General features: G+C 45.8%; 1 protein-coding gene across 3 annotated transcripts in view; it reads right to left on the bottom strand.

Annotated features, from left to right (window-relative positions):
• BARD1 (BRCA1 associated RING domain 1) overlaps window positions 1-19087 on the bottom strand; it is a 111851-nt gene extending 92764 nt beyond the window's left edge. For 2 of the 3 annotated variants that reach the window (XM_058186071.1, XM_058186084.1), the window contains exons 1-2: window positions 18894-19087; window positions 15506-15562 (exon numbers count right to left, since the gene is read on the bottom strand). In XM_058186071.1, coding sequence (XP_058042054.1) covers window positions 15506-15562; window positions 18894-18988 — 152 coding nt within the window. In that variant the 5' untranslated portion in view covers window positions 18989-19087. The remainder of the gene's footprint in view (window positions 1-15505; window positions 15563-18893) is intronic. The other variant, XM_058186078.1, reaches the window with a different exon arrangement.
• Between the last annotated feature and the right edge of the window lie 283 nt (window positions 19088-19370).

The raw sequence follows: 19370 nt of genomic DNA, 5'->3' as shown, positions 1-19370 counted from the left end.
TCATTTATTTCAGTAATGCAAATTAAAAGGTGAAACTAATATATGAGATACTCATTATATGCAAAGCGAGATAGTTCAAGCCTTGATTTGTCATAATTTTGATGATTATGGCTGACAGCTCATGGAAACCCCAAATTCACAATCTCAGAAAATTAGAATATTACATGAAATCAATAAAAAAAAGGATACATAGTGTACATAGAACAATATCAGACCTCTGAAAAGTATAAGCATGCATATATACTCAGTACTTGGTTTGGACCCCTTTCGCATCAATTACTGCCTCAATGCAGCTCAATGGATGCTATCAGTCTGTGGCACTGCTGAGGTGTTATGGAAGATCAGGATGCTTCAATAGCGGCCTTCAGCTCTTCTGCATTGTTCGGTCTCACGTCTCTCATCTTTCTCTTGGCAATGTCCCATAGATTCTCTATGGGGTTCAGATCAGGCGAGTTTGCTGGCCAATCAAGCACAGTGATCCCATGGGCATTGAACTAGGTTTTGGTACTTTGGCAGTGTGGGCAGGTGCAAAGTCCTGCTGGAAAATGAAGTCAGCATCCCCATAAAGCTCGTCTGTGGAAGTAAGCATGAAGTGCTCCAAAATCTCCTGGTAGACGACTGCGTTGACCCTGGACTTAATGAACCACAGTGGACCAACACCAGCAGATGACATGGCTCCCCAAATCAACACAGACTGTGGAAACTTTACATTGGACTTCAAGTATCTTGCAGTGTGTGCCTCTCCATTCTTCCTCCAGACTCTGGGTCCTTGGTTTCCAAATGAGATGCAAAAGTTGCTCTCATCAGAAAAGACAACCAAGCAACAGACCAGTTCTTTTTTTCTTTAGCCCAGGTAAGACGCTTCTGACGTTGTTTGTTGTTCAGGAGCGGCTTGGCAAGAGTAATACATTTGAAGCCCATGTCCAGGATCCGTCTGTGTGCAGTGGCTCTTGATGCACTGACTCCAGGCTCAGTCCACTCTTTGTGAAAGTCCCCAACACTTTTGAATGGCCTATTCCTGACAATCCTCTCCAGGCTGCGGTCATCCCTGCTGCTTGTGCACCTTTTTCTTCCACACTTTTCCCTTCCACATGACTTTCTATTAATGTGCTTTGATACAGCACTTTGGGAACATCCAACTTCTTTTGCAATTACCTTTTGAGGCTTTCCCTCCTTATGGAGGGTGTCAACGATGGTTTTCTGCACAACTGTCAGCTCAGCAGTCTTTCCCATTATTGTGATTCCTACTGAACCAGACTAGGAGACCATTTAAAGGCTCAGGAACCCTTTGCAGGTGTTATGGCTTAATTAGCTGATTAGAGTGGGACACTTTGAGCCTAGAATATTGAACCTTTTCACTATTTGTGAATTTGCGGTTTTCATGAGCTGTAAACCATAATCATCAAAATTATGCCAAATCAAGGCGTGAACTATCTCGCTTTGCATGTAATGAGTCTATCTTATATATTAGTTTCACCTTTTAAATTGCATTACTGAAATAAATGAACTTTTGCACGATATTCTATTTTTTTGAGTTTCACCTGTATGTTCATATGTCATACTAAAGTGTAATTTAGAACAAAATGCACAAGTAAAAAAAATTACAGAGAGGACAGTGGCATTTTGCATGCTCCCTCTTTCTGAACTATAAGTTTTACCTTTCTGGTTACCAGAATTAATTGAGGCTATCCATAACCAAAAATTTCAAAAAAGCTAGCTTCATACTTGCTTAATAATAAATCAAGTACTATCATTACTAAACCAGGTGTCCCCATGCTATACATTTAATGTTTCCTTCTTAAGTGAATATATTTAAATTTATCTTTTAAATATTATTTTTTTATCCTATTCAAAACATTATTTTGAATTTTATTTATCTTTTAAAGTACAAATACTCCTTGGCTTACAACAGTTCATTTAGTTACCATTCAATGTTACAACAACACTGAAAAAAGTGAGTTATGACCATTTTCCTACATACGACAATTGCAACATCCTCTTGGCTCCATGATCAAAGTCTCACAAAGGTTTGTGAGTGGTTCATATTTATGATGATTGCAGTATCCCAGGGTCATGTGATCACCTTTTGTGACTTTCTTACAAGCAAAGTCAATGGGGAATCCAGATTCACTTAACAACCATGTTACTAATTTAATAAATGAAATGATTCACTTAACAATAGTGGCAAGAAAAGCCATAAAATGGGTGGTGAAGAAAAGAGGGGTGCTCTGCAGGTCGCGGAGAGCCACAACTCTCCTGCTTGACCCAGGGCTTCTTCTCTCTCACCCTTGACAAGGAGAAGAGGCAGCCATCATGGCTGCCACGAAGCTGGGACTGCCAAGGCAACAAAGAAATGTGTAGGAGTGGTGTAGATGAACAGTGACTGGAGCTGGGTGAGAAGATTCCTTTTTTATATAGACCCTAACCTTAACAGAAAAAAGAGGAAGAGGAAAATCCAGGAAAAGAGACTCTTAGAACTATTTCTTAAAGCGGCAAACAACCATAGAGAGAAAAATCCTAGACCCGAAAGAAAGGAACTAAGGGGAGAAAAGCTAAAGACCTTTTAAAACAGAAAATCGGATTTTTAAACTGGGTAGGCATTGTTTTGGAAAGGCATTATAAAATGCTGGAACTATTTACTTGAATAGCTGATTTTGTTTCCATAAATTGAACTAAAATTGGATTAATCAATTTATCAGACTTGAAACAATGCTGAAACCTAAGCTGAGGCCACCATCTAATGGTAACCTGGAAGATACTTTTGAAAGGGAGATAGGGGTATGGGTGGACACTCTGGAGACCTGACAGTTTAGGAGGATAGAGATGGGAGAAATATTCAGACTGAATGGTGAAGACACAGATGCTGATAGAGACAAAGATCCAAGAGAGGAGTATGGGAGGCAAGCTAAAAAAATGAATAAGAATTGAAGTATTAAAATGGGCAAGAGATGATGGATAGAAATGATTTTTTTCTTTCTTTTTTTTCCTAATATGATAGCCTGATTAAAAATCAAAATAGAGGTAGACATAAGAATACACACATTTATATAAAGCAATTGTTAGATGGAAAGATTGGAAGTTGAAAGATGGTACTATTAGGTATGATCAAATAATAGGATGATTGTCTAGAATGTCGTATTGAGACTTTGAATAACCAAATAATGAAGGACTATGTCTTGATATAAACATGTGTATTAACACTAAGATTAGTAATGGTGGCCTGACTAGAAACTAGACTAGAGGTAGAAATAAGAAATAGGGAGAATATTAGCAGATATAATTTTTATATAATAGAATATAAGTAATAACTAGATGGAAAGATTAGAGGTTGAAAGATGGTATTACTATGTATGCTTAATATCATTGGCATTAAAATGGAACATTGAAATATTGAATAGCTACTCTAAAACATTTTGTATACCTACAAAATTCCTATCTATTAACAAAGTTTACCAATTGAAGAACATATTAACTGCTGGCAAACATGACTTGCTGCCACACTGTTTTCGAGATGCTTAGAGAATGATCTCTTTACAGTATTTTTAATTGCTCCTAATATTTATATCATATATTTTAAAAAAACAATTTATTTTAAAAGGAAAAAGAGAAGAAAAATATTACATGAAAAGATTTACAAATAATGAAAGATAAAACTAAAATAAAGTACAACTATTTCAACTACATTGGTCTAATTTAATCTGGGAAATACAATCCAAATGAAACTTTTACATATAGTAAAAGCTGTGCCCTCCAGGTTTCCGAGCATTTCATCAGCCGAGGGCCCAAGGTAGGGATGGGGGGGTGGCGGTTGTCATTAAGGAAGATCTAGAGCTGAGGGAGGCCACTGTTCCTCAGATTGCCGGCTGTGAATCCCTCTATGTGAGGTGGGGCCATAGGAATCAGTTGGGCTTGTTGATCGCGTACCTGGCTCCTTGCTGCGTGACCACAGCCCTGCCCGAGCTGTTGGAGGTACTTGCCGCTGTGGCGGTTGAGACCCCCAGACTCATAGTCATGGGGGATTTCAACCTACCATCAGCTGGCTTGTTATCGACTGCAGCTCGGGAGTTCCAGGCTTCCATGACGGCCTTGGACCTGATTCGGGTAAATGATGGCCCTACGCACATGGGGGGAGGCACGCTGGACCTGATTTATATCTCTGGACAGTGGTTAAATGATCTGGAACTAGATGATTTAGTAACAGAACCGATGTCATGGTCCGATCATTTTCTCCTTCGCCTAGACTTCCGAACCGCCATCCACCATCGCAGGGAGACGGAACCTATACGGTGGTTCCGTCCCAGGCGCCTGATGGACCCTGAGAGGTTCCTGACGGAGCTTGGGCCATTCCCTGAGGATCTGGCCCACGGCACGACTGAGGAACTAGTTGCGGCCTGGGAGCAGGCCGCGGCTGGGGCCTTGGACCGTGTCGTGCCTTTGCGGCCTCTGACCCGGCGCAGATCTCGTCCGGCCCCTTGGTTCTCCGAGGGGCTGAGGGAGATGAAACGCCGGAGAAGACGTCTAGAGAGCACCTGGAGGTCCAGTCGTTCCGAAGCTGATCGGACACTAGTTAGGTCCTATTCTAGGACCTACCTTGTTGGAGGGAGTCTTTCCGGCCGCCTTGAAAGAGGCGGTGGTGAGGCCCCTCCTCAAGAAGCCTTCCCTGGACCCGGCTGTTTTAGGTAATTATCGTCCGGTCTCCAACCTTCGCTTCGCGGCGAAGGTTGTAGAGAGTATGGTGGCATATCAGTTTCCCCTGCACCTGGAGGAAACTGTCTATCTGGACCCGTTCCAGTCCGGCTTCCGACCCGGTTACAGCACTGAGACGGCTTTGGTCGCGTTGGTGGATGATCTCTGGAGGGCCAGGGATAGGGGTTGTTCCTCTGCCCTGGTCCTATTAGACCTCTCAGCGGCTTTTGATACCATCGACCATGGTATCCTGCTGCGCCGGTTGGGGGGGTTGGGAGTGGGAGGCACCGTTTATCGGTGGTTCTCCTCCTATCTCTCCGACCGGCCGCAGACGGTGTTGACGGGGCAGAGGTCACCCCGGCGCCTCTCTTGGGGGGTGCCGCGGGGGTCGATTCTCTCGCCCCTTCTGTTCAACATCTATATGAAGCCGCTGGGTGAGATCATCAGTGGCTTCGGTGTGAGGTACCAGCTGTACGCTGATGACACCCAGCTGTACTTTTCCACCCCGGACCACCCCAATGAAGCTATCAAGTGCTGTCCCGGTGTTTGGAAGCCGTCGGGTCTGGATGGGGAGAAACAGGCTCAAGCTCAATCCTCCAAGGCGGAGTGGCTGTGGATGCGGCATCCCGGTACAGTCAGCTGAGTCCGCGGCTGACTGTCGGGAGCGAGTCATTGGCCCGATGGAGAGGTGCGTAATTTGGGCGTTCTCCTGGATGCACGGCTGTCTTTTGAAGATCATTTGACGGCCGTCTCCAGGAGAGCTTTCCACCAGGTTCGCCTGGTGCGCCAGTTCGCCCTTTCTAGACCGGGATGCCTTGTGCACAGTCACTCACGCCCTTGTGACGTCTCGTCTGGACTACTGCAATGCTCTCTACATGGGGCTCCCCTGAAGGGCATCCGGAGGCTGCAGTTGGTCAGAATGCAGCTGCGCTGGTGATAGAGGAGCCCTCGTGGCTCCCGAGTGACACCTATCCTGCGAGGCTGCACTGGCTACCTGTGGCCTTCGGGTGCGCTTCAAGGTGTTGGTGAGCGTCTTTAAAGCGCTCCATGGCATAGGGCCGGGTTACTTACGGGACCGCCTGCTGCTACCAAATACCTCTCACCGACCCGTGCGCTCTCACAGAGGGACTCCTCAGGGTGCCGTCGGCGCGACAATGTCGTCTGGCGACACCCACGGGACGGGCCTTCTCTGTGGGGCCCCGCCCTCTGGAACGAGCTCCCCCCAGGACTTCGTCAACTTCCGGACCTCCGAACCTTTCGCCGCGAGCTCAAAACTTATTTATTTATCTGCGCTGGACTGGGTTAGTTTTTTAAGTTATGGGTTTTTAAATGGGTTTTACTTCCAAATTTTAATTATGGCCAATTTAAATAAGTTTTTTATTAGTATTTTAATTGTATGTATTGTGCATTTTACTTGGCTGTGAACCGCCCTGAGTCCTTCGGGAGAAGGGCGGTATACAAATTTAAATAATAAATAAATTTAAATAATAAATAAATACCTAGTGGCAATGAGAGAGGCGAGGCGCTCATACGCCTCCACCCTCATTGCGTCGGCAGATAACCACCCGGCCGCCCTGTTTCGGGTGACCCGCTCCCTCCATCAGGAGGTGCGGGATGACCCGTTGCAGGGACGTGCCAAGGAGTTTAGTGGTTATCTATACGATAAAATCGCTCAGCTCCGGGATGGTCTAGACCGAAATTGGGATGATCCAAGCAAGGGAGAGGAGGCACGTCTTGTTGAGTCTGTTTGGGATGAGTTTGACCCTGTGGCTCCCGAGGACGTGGACAGGTTGTTGGGAAGGCTTCACGCCATTACATGTTTACTGGACCTGTGTCCTTCCTGGCTGGTACTGGCCACTCAGGAGGTGACACGAGGCTGGCTCCAGGGGATTATCAACGCTTCTTTGTTGGAAGGGGTTTTCCCTGCCGCCTTGAAAGAGGCGGTGGTGAGACCCCTCCTCAAAAAGCCCTCCCTGGACCCAGCTATTTTGGGTAATTATCGTCCAGTCTCCAACCTTCGCTTTGTTGCAAAGGTTGTAGAGAGTGCTGTGGCGCGACAGCTACCCCAATACCTGGATGAAGCCGTCTATCTAGACCCGTTCCAGTCCGGCTTCCGACCCGGATACAGCATGGAGACAGCTTTGGTCGCACTGGTGGATGACCTCTGGAGGGCCAGGGACAGGGGTTATTCCTCTGCCCTGGTCCTATTAGACCTCTCAGCGGCTTTTGATACCATCGACCATGGTATCTTGCTGCGCCGGTTCGGGGGATTGGGAGTGGGAGGCACCGTGTATCGGTGGTTCTCCTCCTATCTCTCTGACCGGTCGCAGACGGTGTTGACAGGGGGGCAGAGGTCGACCGCGAGGTGCCTCACTTGTGGGGTGCCGCAGGGGTCGATCCTCTCGCCCCTTCTGTTCAACATCTATATGAAGCCGTTGGGTGAGATCATCAGTGGCTTTGGGGTGAGATACCAGCTGTACGCTGATGACACCCAGCTGTACTTCTCCACCCCAGGCCACCCCAATGAAGCTGTTGAAGTGCTGTCCGGTGTGTGGAAGCTGTACAGGTCTGGATGGGGAGAAACAGGCTCAAGCTCAATCCCTCCAAGACGGAGTGGCTGTGGATGCCGGCACCCCGATTCAGTCAGTTGCAGCCGCGGCTGACTGTTGGAGGCGAGTTATTGGCCCCAAAGGATAGGGTGCGCAACTTAGGTGTCCTCCTGGATGAACGGCTGTCGTTTGAAGATCATTTGATAGCCGTCTCCAGGAGGGCGTTCCACCAGGTTCGCCTGGTTCGGCAGTTGCGCCCCTTCCTTGATCGGGATGCCTTGTGCACAGTCACTCATGCGCTCGTTACCTCTCGCTTGGATTATTGTAATGCTCTCTACATGGGGCTCCCCTTGAGGTGCACTCGGAGGCTTCAGTTAGTCCAGAATGCAGCTGCGCGGGTGATAGAGGGAGCTACGCGTAGCTCCCATATAACACCGCTCCTGCGCAGACTGCACTGGCTACCTGTGGCCTTTCGAGTGCACTTTAAGGTTTTGGTCACTACCTTTAAAGCGCTCCATGGCTTAGGGCCTGGGTACTTATGGGACCGCCTGCTGTTACCGCATGCCTCCCACCGACCCGTACGCTCCCACAGAGAGGGACTTCTCAGGGTGCCGTCCGCCAAGCAATGTCGGCTGGCGGCCCCCAGGGGAAGGTCCTTCTCTGTGGGGGCTCCCACACTCTGGAACGAGCTTCCCCCGGGTTTACGCCAAATACCTGACCTTCGGACCTTCCGCCGCGAACTGAAGACACATCTTTCCATTCGCGCGGGGCTGGCTTAAATTTTATTGATTTTAAATTATCTATTATTAATTTTAATGGGGTTTTAGTTTTATATATTTTAAAGTTTTTTAGGCCAATTATAAAATAAGTTTTTTAATTTGTATTTTAAATTGTATATTGTATTGTTTGTTTTTATTTTTGGCTGTACACCGCCCTGAGTCCTTCGGGAGAAGGGCGGTATAAAAATCGAATAAATAAATAAATAAATAAATAAATAAATAAATAAATAAATAAATAAATAAATAAATAAATAAATAAATAAATAAATAAATAAATAAATAAATAAATAAATAAATAAAGTATCATATGCAATATGAACTACTATTTCTAAAGACATGCAAAAAATAATACAAATCTTTCTTTAGAGACCACTATTGAGACTGGCAATTCTGTTGCAAAGCAACGTGATTGTTAAGTGGGAAATCAAGTAACAGGGACTGTGCTTTTCAGCTTGAAACTAACCATTTTGGGATAATTAGCAAGAATGGGCGTTGGCTTACCTGAACGCCCCTTCTTGGAGAAGTGGGAATGCCAGTCAGGTTGGGTTTCCCTCGTGTCTAGCCAATTAGGACCGAGTCTGCTTATTTCTTTTGGCCCTGCCTCTCTTGCCCTCCAGCTTTTCGGCGAGGTCACTGTAGCAGACTGATCTGTCTACCTGAAACGAGAAAGAATTAATAGCCACCCTACCCCGACACCCCTTGAGCCGGCAGGTATACCCCAGGGTGGGGCTGACCGGCATTCCCACTTCTCCAAGAAGGGGCGTTCAGGTAAGCCAACGCCCATTCTCCCAGTCAATGGGAATACCGGTCAGGTTGGGGACATACCAACGTAGACGTCCTCATCGGGTGGGAAACTGCTGGCTCTCCAATGATGGGTCCTACAGGACTTGTTGAAGCACACGCCTTCCAAAGGCCGCATCAGCCTACGCGTATGCATCCAATTTATAATGTCTTATGAACGGTGTCAGGGATGACCAGGTGGCCGCAGTACAAATCTCCTGAATCGAAGCGTGTGTGTTCCATGCTGCCGAAGTTGCAGCGCTCCGGGTAGAATGAGCTGAAATGCGCCCTGGAACGGGCAATGATTGTTGTTGATAGGCTGCCGCAATGGTAGCACAGATCCATCTGCTCAATGTGCAAGAGTTTATTTTTAGGCCCAATGAGGCCAGTAAATATGATCTAAACAAGGACTCTGACTTCTGAAAGGCCTCTGTACAAGAAATGTATATCTTTAACGCCCTGCGGGCGTCCAGAGTATGCCATACTTTCTCCTGTCTATGTATTGGTGAGGGACAGAGTCTGGAACCACTAGTTCCTGCGCTCGGTGAAAAACTGTATTTACTTTGGTCATGAAGGTAGGATCTAGCCTGAGAATTACTCTATTGGAATGGAACACACATAGGTCTTTTCTGACTGAAAGAGCTGCAAGTTCAGAAACTCTGCGTGCCGACGTAATTGCTACTAGAAATGAGACTTTGAATGATAAGAATCGCAGGGCGACCTCTCTCAAAGGTTCAAATGGAGACTTGGTTAGTGCTGTCAGAACCACATTGAGCCTCCAGGTCGGGAAACGGTGGACTGTTGGCGGTCGCAGATTAGAAGCACCTCTTAGAAAGATGCAGATTAGAGGATCCTTGGCTGCCACTGTGAATGCGACGCCAGCCGTAACTGAGGAGAGTGCCACCCCTTGTCTTCGCAACGTGTTAGGCACCAGGCCTTTCTTGAATCCACTTTGCAGAAATCGTAAAATGTGGAAAACAGATGCTTCAGTAGGTACCACAGAATTGTCCCTGCACCAGGTGCAGAAGGTCCTGCAGGTGTTCTCGTAAATACGAGAGGTAGACGGCCGGCGGGAGTCCTGAAGAATTTCGATCACCTCATCAGGTAGGCTTGATGCCCTGAGGAATCCCTGCTAAACCTCCAGACGGTGAGCTGAAACCATTGAGGGTCTGGATGGTTGAGGGGACCCTGAGTGAGAACCACTTAATCGGCTGGAATCCTCCAAGGAGGCGCCACTGACAATGAAAGAAGGTCCGCGTACATAGGCCTCTTTGGCCAGTGAGGAGCCACCATGATGATTTTGGAAATGACCTTTGGAATCAGGGATAGAGGAGGGAATGCATACAATAAGCCTGGTGGCCAAGGGCATCTCAAGGCATCTACCCTCTCCGCTCCCGGAGATGGGTATCGGGAGAAAAACCTTGGAACCTGATGTTGAGGGTTGAGGCAAATAGATCGACCGACGGCCGACCGAATCTGGACACAAGTCGTTGGAACAAGGAGGGGTGTAGAGACCACTCCGTCTGGTCTATTGTGTTGCAGCTGAGTGAGTCCGCTTGGACAAGATCCCAGATATATGGGCTGCTGACAGGGAATTTAGGTTGGACTCTGCCCAGAGGCCGAGGCGTAGGGTCTCTCGAATCAGAGACATGGAATGAGTACCGCCCAGTTTGTTGACATGCGCTTTTGCCATCATATTGTCTGTCAGGATTAAGACATCCTGATCTATGACTAGATTGCTGAAGCTGCGGATTGCCAAGTAAATGGCCCTGAGTTCCAAAAGATTTATGTTCATCTGGCACTCGTGTTCACACCAACGACCTTGGGCTATGTGCTGACCCAGGTGGGCACCCCAACCTGTCAAGCTGCCATCCGTGGTGATCGTTATTCTTGAAGACTCCCTGAAACTGCTGCCCTTGTTGAGAGCCTCTGAAGTCCACCACGCTAGGGAATCCCTGACTTCCTGCGGTAAAACAACTTGCCTGTGGTCTGAGCTGCGATGACGATGTTGGTGTGGCAGCAAAAACCATTGCAGGAGCCTGCAATGAAGACGTGACCACGATACAATGCCAAACGTAGACACCATTTTACCCAAAAGTTGGGATAATTGTAGGATAGAGGAGTGGCTACATCTTCTACAGCGGGCAGCTAAGGAGGAGAGACTAATTCTACGTTCCTCAGACCGAAAAATCATCAGTTCTGTGGAGTCTATTTGAGCGCCCAAATGCAGGATTCAAGTGGTAGGGGGAAGATTGCTCTTCTCCCAATTAATAGAATCCGTGGGCCTGGAGTTCCCTGACAGTGACTTCCAAGTTCTGTCTGGCTGAGTCAGGAGTGTTGGATTGTATAAGGATATCATCAAGATATGCTTGTATCCTGATGGGAAAGGAACGAATGTGGGCTATCAGAGCCACCAGGACTTTCGTGAATACCCTCAGGGCCGAAGAAAGGCCAAATGGAAGAGCTCGGTACTGGAAGTGACGTCCCGAATAGGAGAAGCGAAGGTATTGACAAATGTGGGGATGAATAGGGATATGGAGGTATGCCTCTGACAAATCTATGGAGGACAGAAAATCCCTTGGCCGAATGCTGGTTAGAATAGAGGAGAGAGTTGACATTTTGAATCGGTGGTATCTAATGTACCGGTTCAATGACTTCAAATCGAGAATAGCTCTCCATCCCCCCTGAGGTTTTGGGCACTACAGAAAGTCGTGAATAGAATCCAAGTCCACGTTCCTCCTGTGAAACAGGCTCAATTGCTCCAATAGAGATAAGATGGCCAATTGCCAAATTAATGAGAGCTCTGGAGGAAGGATGTCGAGAGACGGGACAGCGCACAAAACCCTCGGGGGTCTGGAGAGGAACTCAAGAGAAAGTCCATCCCTAATAATGGATTTAACCCACTCATCAGAAGTGGTACCGTTCCAAATGGGGAAGAAATGAGAAAGGCAGGCCCCTATTGGGATAAAATCTGCCTCACTTGGACCTTCTGAAAGGTCGGTTCTTGCCCCCTCTGTATGGTCTACGGGAGGGGAAACCAGATCCCTGTCTGCCCTGGAAATTCCTCTGGGGATTACTGACCTGCCTGAAATCACGTTGAGTTGGTTGTAAGTGTCCGAACTCCGAAAGGACTGGGGCCTGCTGTATGGTTGGCTACGGCCATCGGTTTGACGAGACGTTGAAGGAAGTATTTTTCGTTTGTCACGCATCTCGATGAGCAGGGGCTCCAGTGGAGCACCAAACAACTTGTCTCCCGAGTAAAGAGAGGCCGCCAGTCGCCATTTGCTACGAGCGTCGGCCTGCCAATGTCGGAGCCATAATAAACGTCTTGAGGTCACAGAAGTCCCGTTGGCTTTGGCCGCAAACCGAGCTGCATTGAGCGTCGCATCAGCTGGATACTCTAGGGAGGCACGGATCTTATTCAAGTCCTGGTGCGATCTGACGTCGGAAGCCGGAAGCCGCTCTTGAAGTTGTTTGAGCCAAATAAATGATGTGCAGTCAAAGAAACAGGATGAAGTAGTTGCTTGTAGAGCCCAAGCGGCCGCTTGGTGATTCTTGATGAGGATCCTCCCGGCCCGTTTATCCTCAGGCCGGAGGGACTCCTCTGGTGGCCCCACAACAGGTGTTGAAGATGTTAGTTCCACAATGGGTGCATCCACAGAAGGGACTTGAAGAGCCGAATATTTGAGGCTACACCATACAGCCGCTTATCTTGCCCGCTCAGGACAGGCCCAGATCCTGGGACCATCCATTGTTGCTGTGTCACATCCATAAATAGCTTGGGAGCTGGCACTTTTTCAGTCTCTAAGGTCAGTTCTGCGAAGAAGGCATTAGTTGGGTCTGAGGATGAGGAGGTGTCCATGAGAGGACGAGTGGTTCTCAGTTTGGTGGTAACCAGCGCTTTATGTAGAAGCAATGTAAACGTGTTTGGATTAAAGAAACCCACGAATGTGGCTGGTCTGGGTCCAAATCTTCGTCGTCAGACAAAGCCTCCTCTCTGTGTGACTCTTCATCAGACCAAGACCCATGGGCCTCCAGATCGTGGCCCTGATAAGGCCTGTTTTCCTCAACAGAGATGACTTGGGACCGTTCAGGCCTATGGATACCAGATAGAACACTAGGGGCGTTGTTAGGTTGTAGGCATTGGGTGAGGCTATGTTTGATCACCTCAGAGATCATGTGGCCAAAGGCCTCTGGAATCAGAAAGCCTGGATTCTGGGCTGAGGCCTGTGTAATGCCAGGTCCTGAAGCAGAAGTAATCACTGGGTTATGAGACGAGTAAAGTGAAGGAGGAGCATGGCTCGAACGGCCTGGTGTGGGATGGAAGACTGGTTCTAAGACAGACTGAAAAAGGGCATCCACGCTGGTGGAAGAGCTTTGGTCAGACCTAATAGAATGGTCTGGAGACCAAGCAGTAGAAGCAGTTTGAGGAAAAACCTCTCCAGGTGGGCTAAGCTCTCTTATTGGAGCAGTTGATGGCCCAGAATAATTACTTGGGGCATTATCCTTAAGGAATTGAGCCCTATCAATCACTTTTTCAAGTGCCTGTGGTGACGTTCCTCCGCCTTGGGGGCTTGTTAGGCTTGTTCTGTTTAGAAACTGCCTTGGCCTTTTTCTTGTGGCCAGAAGAAGTGCCCTCTCCAGGGCTAGCCTCCCGATTCCCAGCGTCCCTGACAGGATCGCTATTCCGTGAGGGAGCATCCGCCATTTTGAATTTAAGCCGGCAGCTATTTCCCGCCAACTTAAACCGCCGCTATTTACTCACGTTCCTCTAAGACAGAGGGCGCAGGGAAAAGCCGTTTGGAGCCGAAAAATTCATTCGCTGACTTGAGGGAGGCAGTGGATCGATCCCCTTCTGATCACTAAGCTGCCGGCTTGACAGCGATCGCGATCAGCGCATAATTTAGTAGCGCGCCAGTCAGCTGTAGTTCGGCCAAGCGGCGTTTTAGCCTGGCGCGGAATAAGCGTCGCACCTCATAACTGCTGAGCCAAGGCTCTTTGTGCAGCTTCAGCTGCCCTCCCAGCTGGGAAATGGGCTTGGGGAGGTATGCTGGCCCCTCTCCCCTCAGGTGCTGACCACTGTCAGCCCTGTGCCGTCACAAGCGGCCTTCGGCGGCTACGGGCAAAGGCCCTCCTCGCCGGTACAAATCCTCCGAGAGAAAAAAAAAATCCTTCTTTCAATGAGGATAACGCACAATTGAATTTTAACCTTTATAATAGTAATCTGTCAATAAAAGAGTCTGAGCAGGGGTAGACACATTCAGTCCTCTGCTTACACCGAGTCGAAAAGCTGGAGGGCAAGAGAGGTGGGGCCAAAAGAAATAAGCAGACTCGGTCCTAATTGGCTAGACACGAGGGAAACCCAAACTGACCGGCATTCCCACTGACTGGGAGAAGGAAATTAATATTTGTATTTACTCATTGGATAGGAAGGGATTACAAAAAAATAAGCAGGCACAATAGGTAATATACATTGAAAGCAATGTGGCAAAAAATGGGTCAGGCATAAGAGTTTGCCTACAGAAATTGCTTGGGTTTTCTTCCCTCCCCCACCCCTGCCCTCACTTTCACAGAGCAGAGACTGGAGAGGAAGAGAATACAAGACAGTAAACAGGGACACAATGAGTAATGTACTTGACTGTATAATGTACTTCCAGCTTCCAGTCCAGAATGGACTGCCAGCACATCCTTTTGATGTGTATTCCCCATTGTGTGTCTACTTATTCTCTTATAATTCCTTTTTCTCCAATCCTCTGGTTTGCAAGGGAAGCAACAATAGGTCAGGCACAGGATAACATGTACTGACTGTAATGACAATCACATGACTGAGGTATATTGTAAATGCAGCATTAGTTATTTATATAAAATATAAAGTTATTTTTTCAACACTGTCATAACTTTGAAGGTTCACTGAATGAGGAGTAGGCAAGCAAGGACTACTTGTAGTTTGTACATATAGGCTCTGAGTGTTTCTAGAATATTATAATGATAGGATGATGTGTGTGTCTGTGTGGAGTGGAAGGTATTTTACTGTAAATGCATAATAGATATGTCAAACCTAACAGAGGCTTAAATAATTTAATTTTTATTTCATCTACAAGGATAAAAAGAAAAAACACTACAGCAAATACCCGTGTATACTCGAGTATAAGCCGACCCGAATATAAGCCGAGGTACCTAATTTTACCACAAAAAACTGGGAAAAACTATTGACTCGAGTATAAGCCTAGGGTGGGAAATGAGGCAGCTACTGGTCAATGTAAAAAATAAAGATAGAGCCAAGTAAAATAACATGAATATTTATTTGAACGAAAAACAATAAAAGTGCAAAAGTGCAAAATGTTCGGCGCTCATTTTTATTATGCAGCGCCCCCTGCTGGACATCTATCAAAAATACAGTATCTTTTAAAAGTACATCGAGACGTAGACTCGAGTATAAGCCGAGGGGGCCGCTTTTCAGCACCAAAAACGTGCTGAAAAACTCGGCTTATACTCGAGTATATACGGTAAGTGCTGTAGACAGACAGGTATAGTTACATAAGAAGATATAATCAAACTAGCAGCCACATATAAAAAGCAACATATTATATTTATTTCAGACTAAAAACATGATCAAAATAGGCAAGTTTGGGGAAAGCTTTGTAACAGTTTATTATTTATTTTTCACATTTTTGAACCATTAATCTCCCTTAAAATTATGTCATGACTCACAGACAGAAGATATGTTCACAACTCCCTAGGTTCACAGGTTTCTTCAGAATGTTAGTACTGTCAAGAAGAGAATAAATGGAATTGAGTTATTTCTGTCCTAAACATTAGAATGGATACATTTTCATTGCATCTCCAAGTTAAATAATATCAAGATAAACAAGCTATGTAAACAGTTTCTTCTACATAAACATAAAAAAATAATTGCTACCAACCTGCCTTCCATTGAGGACCTGTATACTGCACGAATCAAGAAGAGGGCCGTGAAAATATTTACAGACCCCTCGCATCCTGGACATAAACTGTTTCAACTCCTACCCTCAAAACGACGCTATAGAGCACTGCACACCAGAACAACTAGACACAAGAACAGTTTTTTCCCTAAGGCCATCACTCCGCTAAACAAATAATTCCATCAACACTGTCAAACTATTTACTGAATCTGCCCTACTATTAATCTACTCATAGTTCCCATCACCAATCTCTTTCCATTTATGACTGTATGACTATAACTTGTTGCTGGCAATCCTTATGATTTATATTGATATATTGACCATCAATTGTGTTGTAAATGTTGTACCTTGATGAACGTATCTTTTCTTTTATGTACACTGAGAGCATAGGCACCAAGACAAATTCCTTGTGTGTCCAATCACACTTGGCCAATAAAAATTCTATTCTATTCTATTCTATTCTAAGAAAAAATGTATTTGTCTTTCCTACTCAAATAACATCACTCCAGGTAGCTGCCTCCAGGGACATGTTAAGAATTCCACCTCCAATACAGAAAAACATGGCTAGCAATGTGGTGTCAAGGATGGGCTGCAAATCCCATGGGTCTGTTTTTAGAATCTGGAGGACAGTTTAAGCTTCCCTGTAAAGCTTCTGCTTTACAAGTTGGTTTACAATAATTAAAGATTTGTTTGGTTGCATCAAGGCACTTCAAATTCATTAGATTTCTTTTTTTTTTTTTTGAAAAAGTTTTACAAAACTTTTTTTCCCCCCGTTTCCCCCCTCCCCCCAGTCCCCCTCCCTTCACAAACCCCCCTTTCAGTTTTCTTAACTGTTTGAAATAGATGGGGATCCTAATCTTCTTTAGGTTGGGAGCACATCTGAAATTTTGAAATAATGTTATGGGCTCACTCATCTGATTACTATACAAACACCCATTTGGTAAAAGCAGCTAAATTATTTGCTACTCCTCCTTCTAGCCTCCCACCATATTGAGCAGATGGACACATTGCCACCACCACCCCCAGGCCTTTTTTTTTTAATAAGCACTACCTTATTATTTTTATTTTTCAAAATCCTTCAAGGGAATATACAGAATTTAGAAACACGGGTGCAAATAAAAATTATGTATCAGATTGGTACACTGCAGCCTATTGGCTTCCTAATTATTAATTAAAAGAATTTGATAAATAAAATCTGGTGAGTCACAGAGACAAGTAGGAACAGAGGGAACCATAAAATTCACATTAAAGACCCAGAAAGTAAAGCATCTTCTATCTGCTCTCTCACAATCAATATTTAATTACAGCATTATTCAAGTTATTTTTCATGGTATTTTTTTGATAAATTTCAACAGTGTTACACAAATATCAAAGGGGCTTCTACACAGAGGGAAGCAGACATTAACAGGATGGTTACCTAGTTGCTACTAATTCCAGTGTCTCATACCATGAGGGAAAACTGAAATGAAGCTGTCTTTAAATGTGCTGATAAGAAGCTACAGGTTCTTGTCTGGTTCTGGAAGGGATGGGTTGCAACCAAAATATCAAGATCCATGGATATTCAGGGCTACTTCGATAACAAGGTTTTAATGGCATGCTACCTTCAACTGTGCAAACCAGTGTTGAAACCCTTTATTCATTCTGCAATATTACTGTGATTTTGCCACTGAAATATTGGAACCCAAACACAAATGACACAGAGTATGCTCTAGAGAAGGGGTCCCCAGCGAAGCCGTTAATCTGGCCAGCGCAGGACAAAGCTGCCCTGCCCACATAGCCCTGCCTACCTGCCACCCCCTTCTGGAGGCTGGAGAGGCCAATAACGGGATGTGCAGAGGCGCCGGGAGGGCAAAAATGGGCTCCTTTTTTGCTTCCCCGGCCTCCAGAGAGAGGGAGAGAGAAGAGAGGGAGGAATGGAAGGAGGGGGGGGAGAGAGGGGGGGGGAGAGAGAGGGAGGGAGCGAGAGGCGGGGAGGGAGAGAAACAGAAGTCCCTCATACACACCCCAAGGCAGCCACATCCCTTCAGTAACCTACTTTCTACCCCCAGGAGCATAACAAATTGAAGTTTGAAGTTTAATTTGTGTGTATTGTTTGGACTGCTAAATTGGTCATGCCCACCGAGTCACATGACCACATAGCCATGCTCACCCAGCTGATCCCCCCCCAACAGTCTGATAGATCATGAATTGGTCCCCTTTAAAATGTTTGCGGACCCCTACTCTAGAGTAACGCCCAGGTCAGCCTTTATAACCTGGCAGTCTAGTTTTGAGACTGCAATTCCTAATTCATTTGATGGACTCTATATTGAGTAAAGTATGACCAGTGCTAACAGTGTTATCTGGGAAATCTGTAAGATAGGGAGTCACAACACTGAACATTCTTCCAAAGAAAATCACCCTCTTAATATAATTGAAATGTCTTTATTTAAGGAATTCCCTAATTTATGGAATAGCATTAATAACAGTAATCCCATCTACAATTGCAAACTCCCGTTTCAAGAACCAGATCTAAAAGGGAAAATTTAAAAAAAAATTGTTTGCAAAATTGAGAGCTAATTTGGTGTGGCGGTTGAGACACTGGACTAGAAACAGGGAGAGCATGACTTCTACTTCACTTTATGCTAGGGCTCAATGGAGGAGACAAAGGCAAACCATTTCCAAAAAACCTTGCCATGAAAACTTCAAGGACTTGTCCAGGAGTCAATACTGACTTGAAAAACAAACAAAAGTAAACAAACAAAAACATCCCTCATTAATGGTCAGATACATTCTCTGCCACTTGATTTTGTTAAAAATGCCACTTGCAGAACATTTTATATGGAGCCAGAAAAGGCTGGAGTAGATCAATACATACAATGCTGCCTCAAACCATTAATTTCCCTAGCTTTTTGTTACTGAATTTTACAAGTTTTACACAACTCATTAAATCGGGGGTCTCCAACCATGGGAGTTGACGTCCACAAGTCTTAAAGTTACCAAGGTTGGAAACCCCTGCATGGTATGTTGGCACAGGTTAGTTAGGAGGATCAGTTCTGGGCTGGAAACATCCGCAGAACACTGATAACAGCAAAGATCACTTAATTTCCAAATCCCCTTTCCCCATCCAAAACCTCTCTGCCATCCCTTCCGCCTCCTTTTGCTCAGGCATAATCGGTTACCAAAGGGAGCACTTCAAGCACTCGCCCAATCGTCTCAAAGCCAGACGCGTTTCTTTCCACGGGGTTCCAGACAGCGGATGCTGCTCCTGCGCCATGTAGCCGGCGGGTTTATTACCGGAACGGCTCCCTTCCCGCCAAATACAGGCTAAAAGACAAACACACCCAGCCGCAAAGAATCGGTTCAAATTGTGCGCTTTGCGACTTATGCAACACGCGCATGTCAGTTGCCGAGGGTGCATGCGTAAGATTGTAGAGATGGTAAAGATTGATACTTTCAGGGATTGCTCGGTTTCATAGCCCCGCTTGAAGCTTTTTTTAATTGCCCCCTGCAAATAATAGGAAATAAAACCCCGGTGATTTCATCCTTATAGCAATTTTAATCCCTGCTTAGTTAACGGAAGCAAGAGTCAAGAAGTCGCATTAAGTAGCTCTATGGCGCATTAGGTGTGGAGCACTTGCAACAAGCCTTTCATTCAG

The sequence above is a fragment of the Ahaetulla prasina genome, chromosome 1, assembly GCF_028640845.1.
Source record: "Ahaetulla prasina isolate Xishuangbanna chromosome 1, ASM2864084v1, whole genome shotgun sequence".
In the NCBI taxonomy this organism is placed as follows: domain Eukaryota; kingdom Metazoa; phylum Chordata; class Lepidosauria; order Squamata; family Colubridae; genus Ahaetulla; species Ahaetulla prasina.
This window is presented reverse-complemented; position numbering and strand designations above follow the sequence as displayed.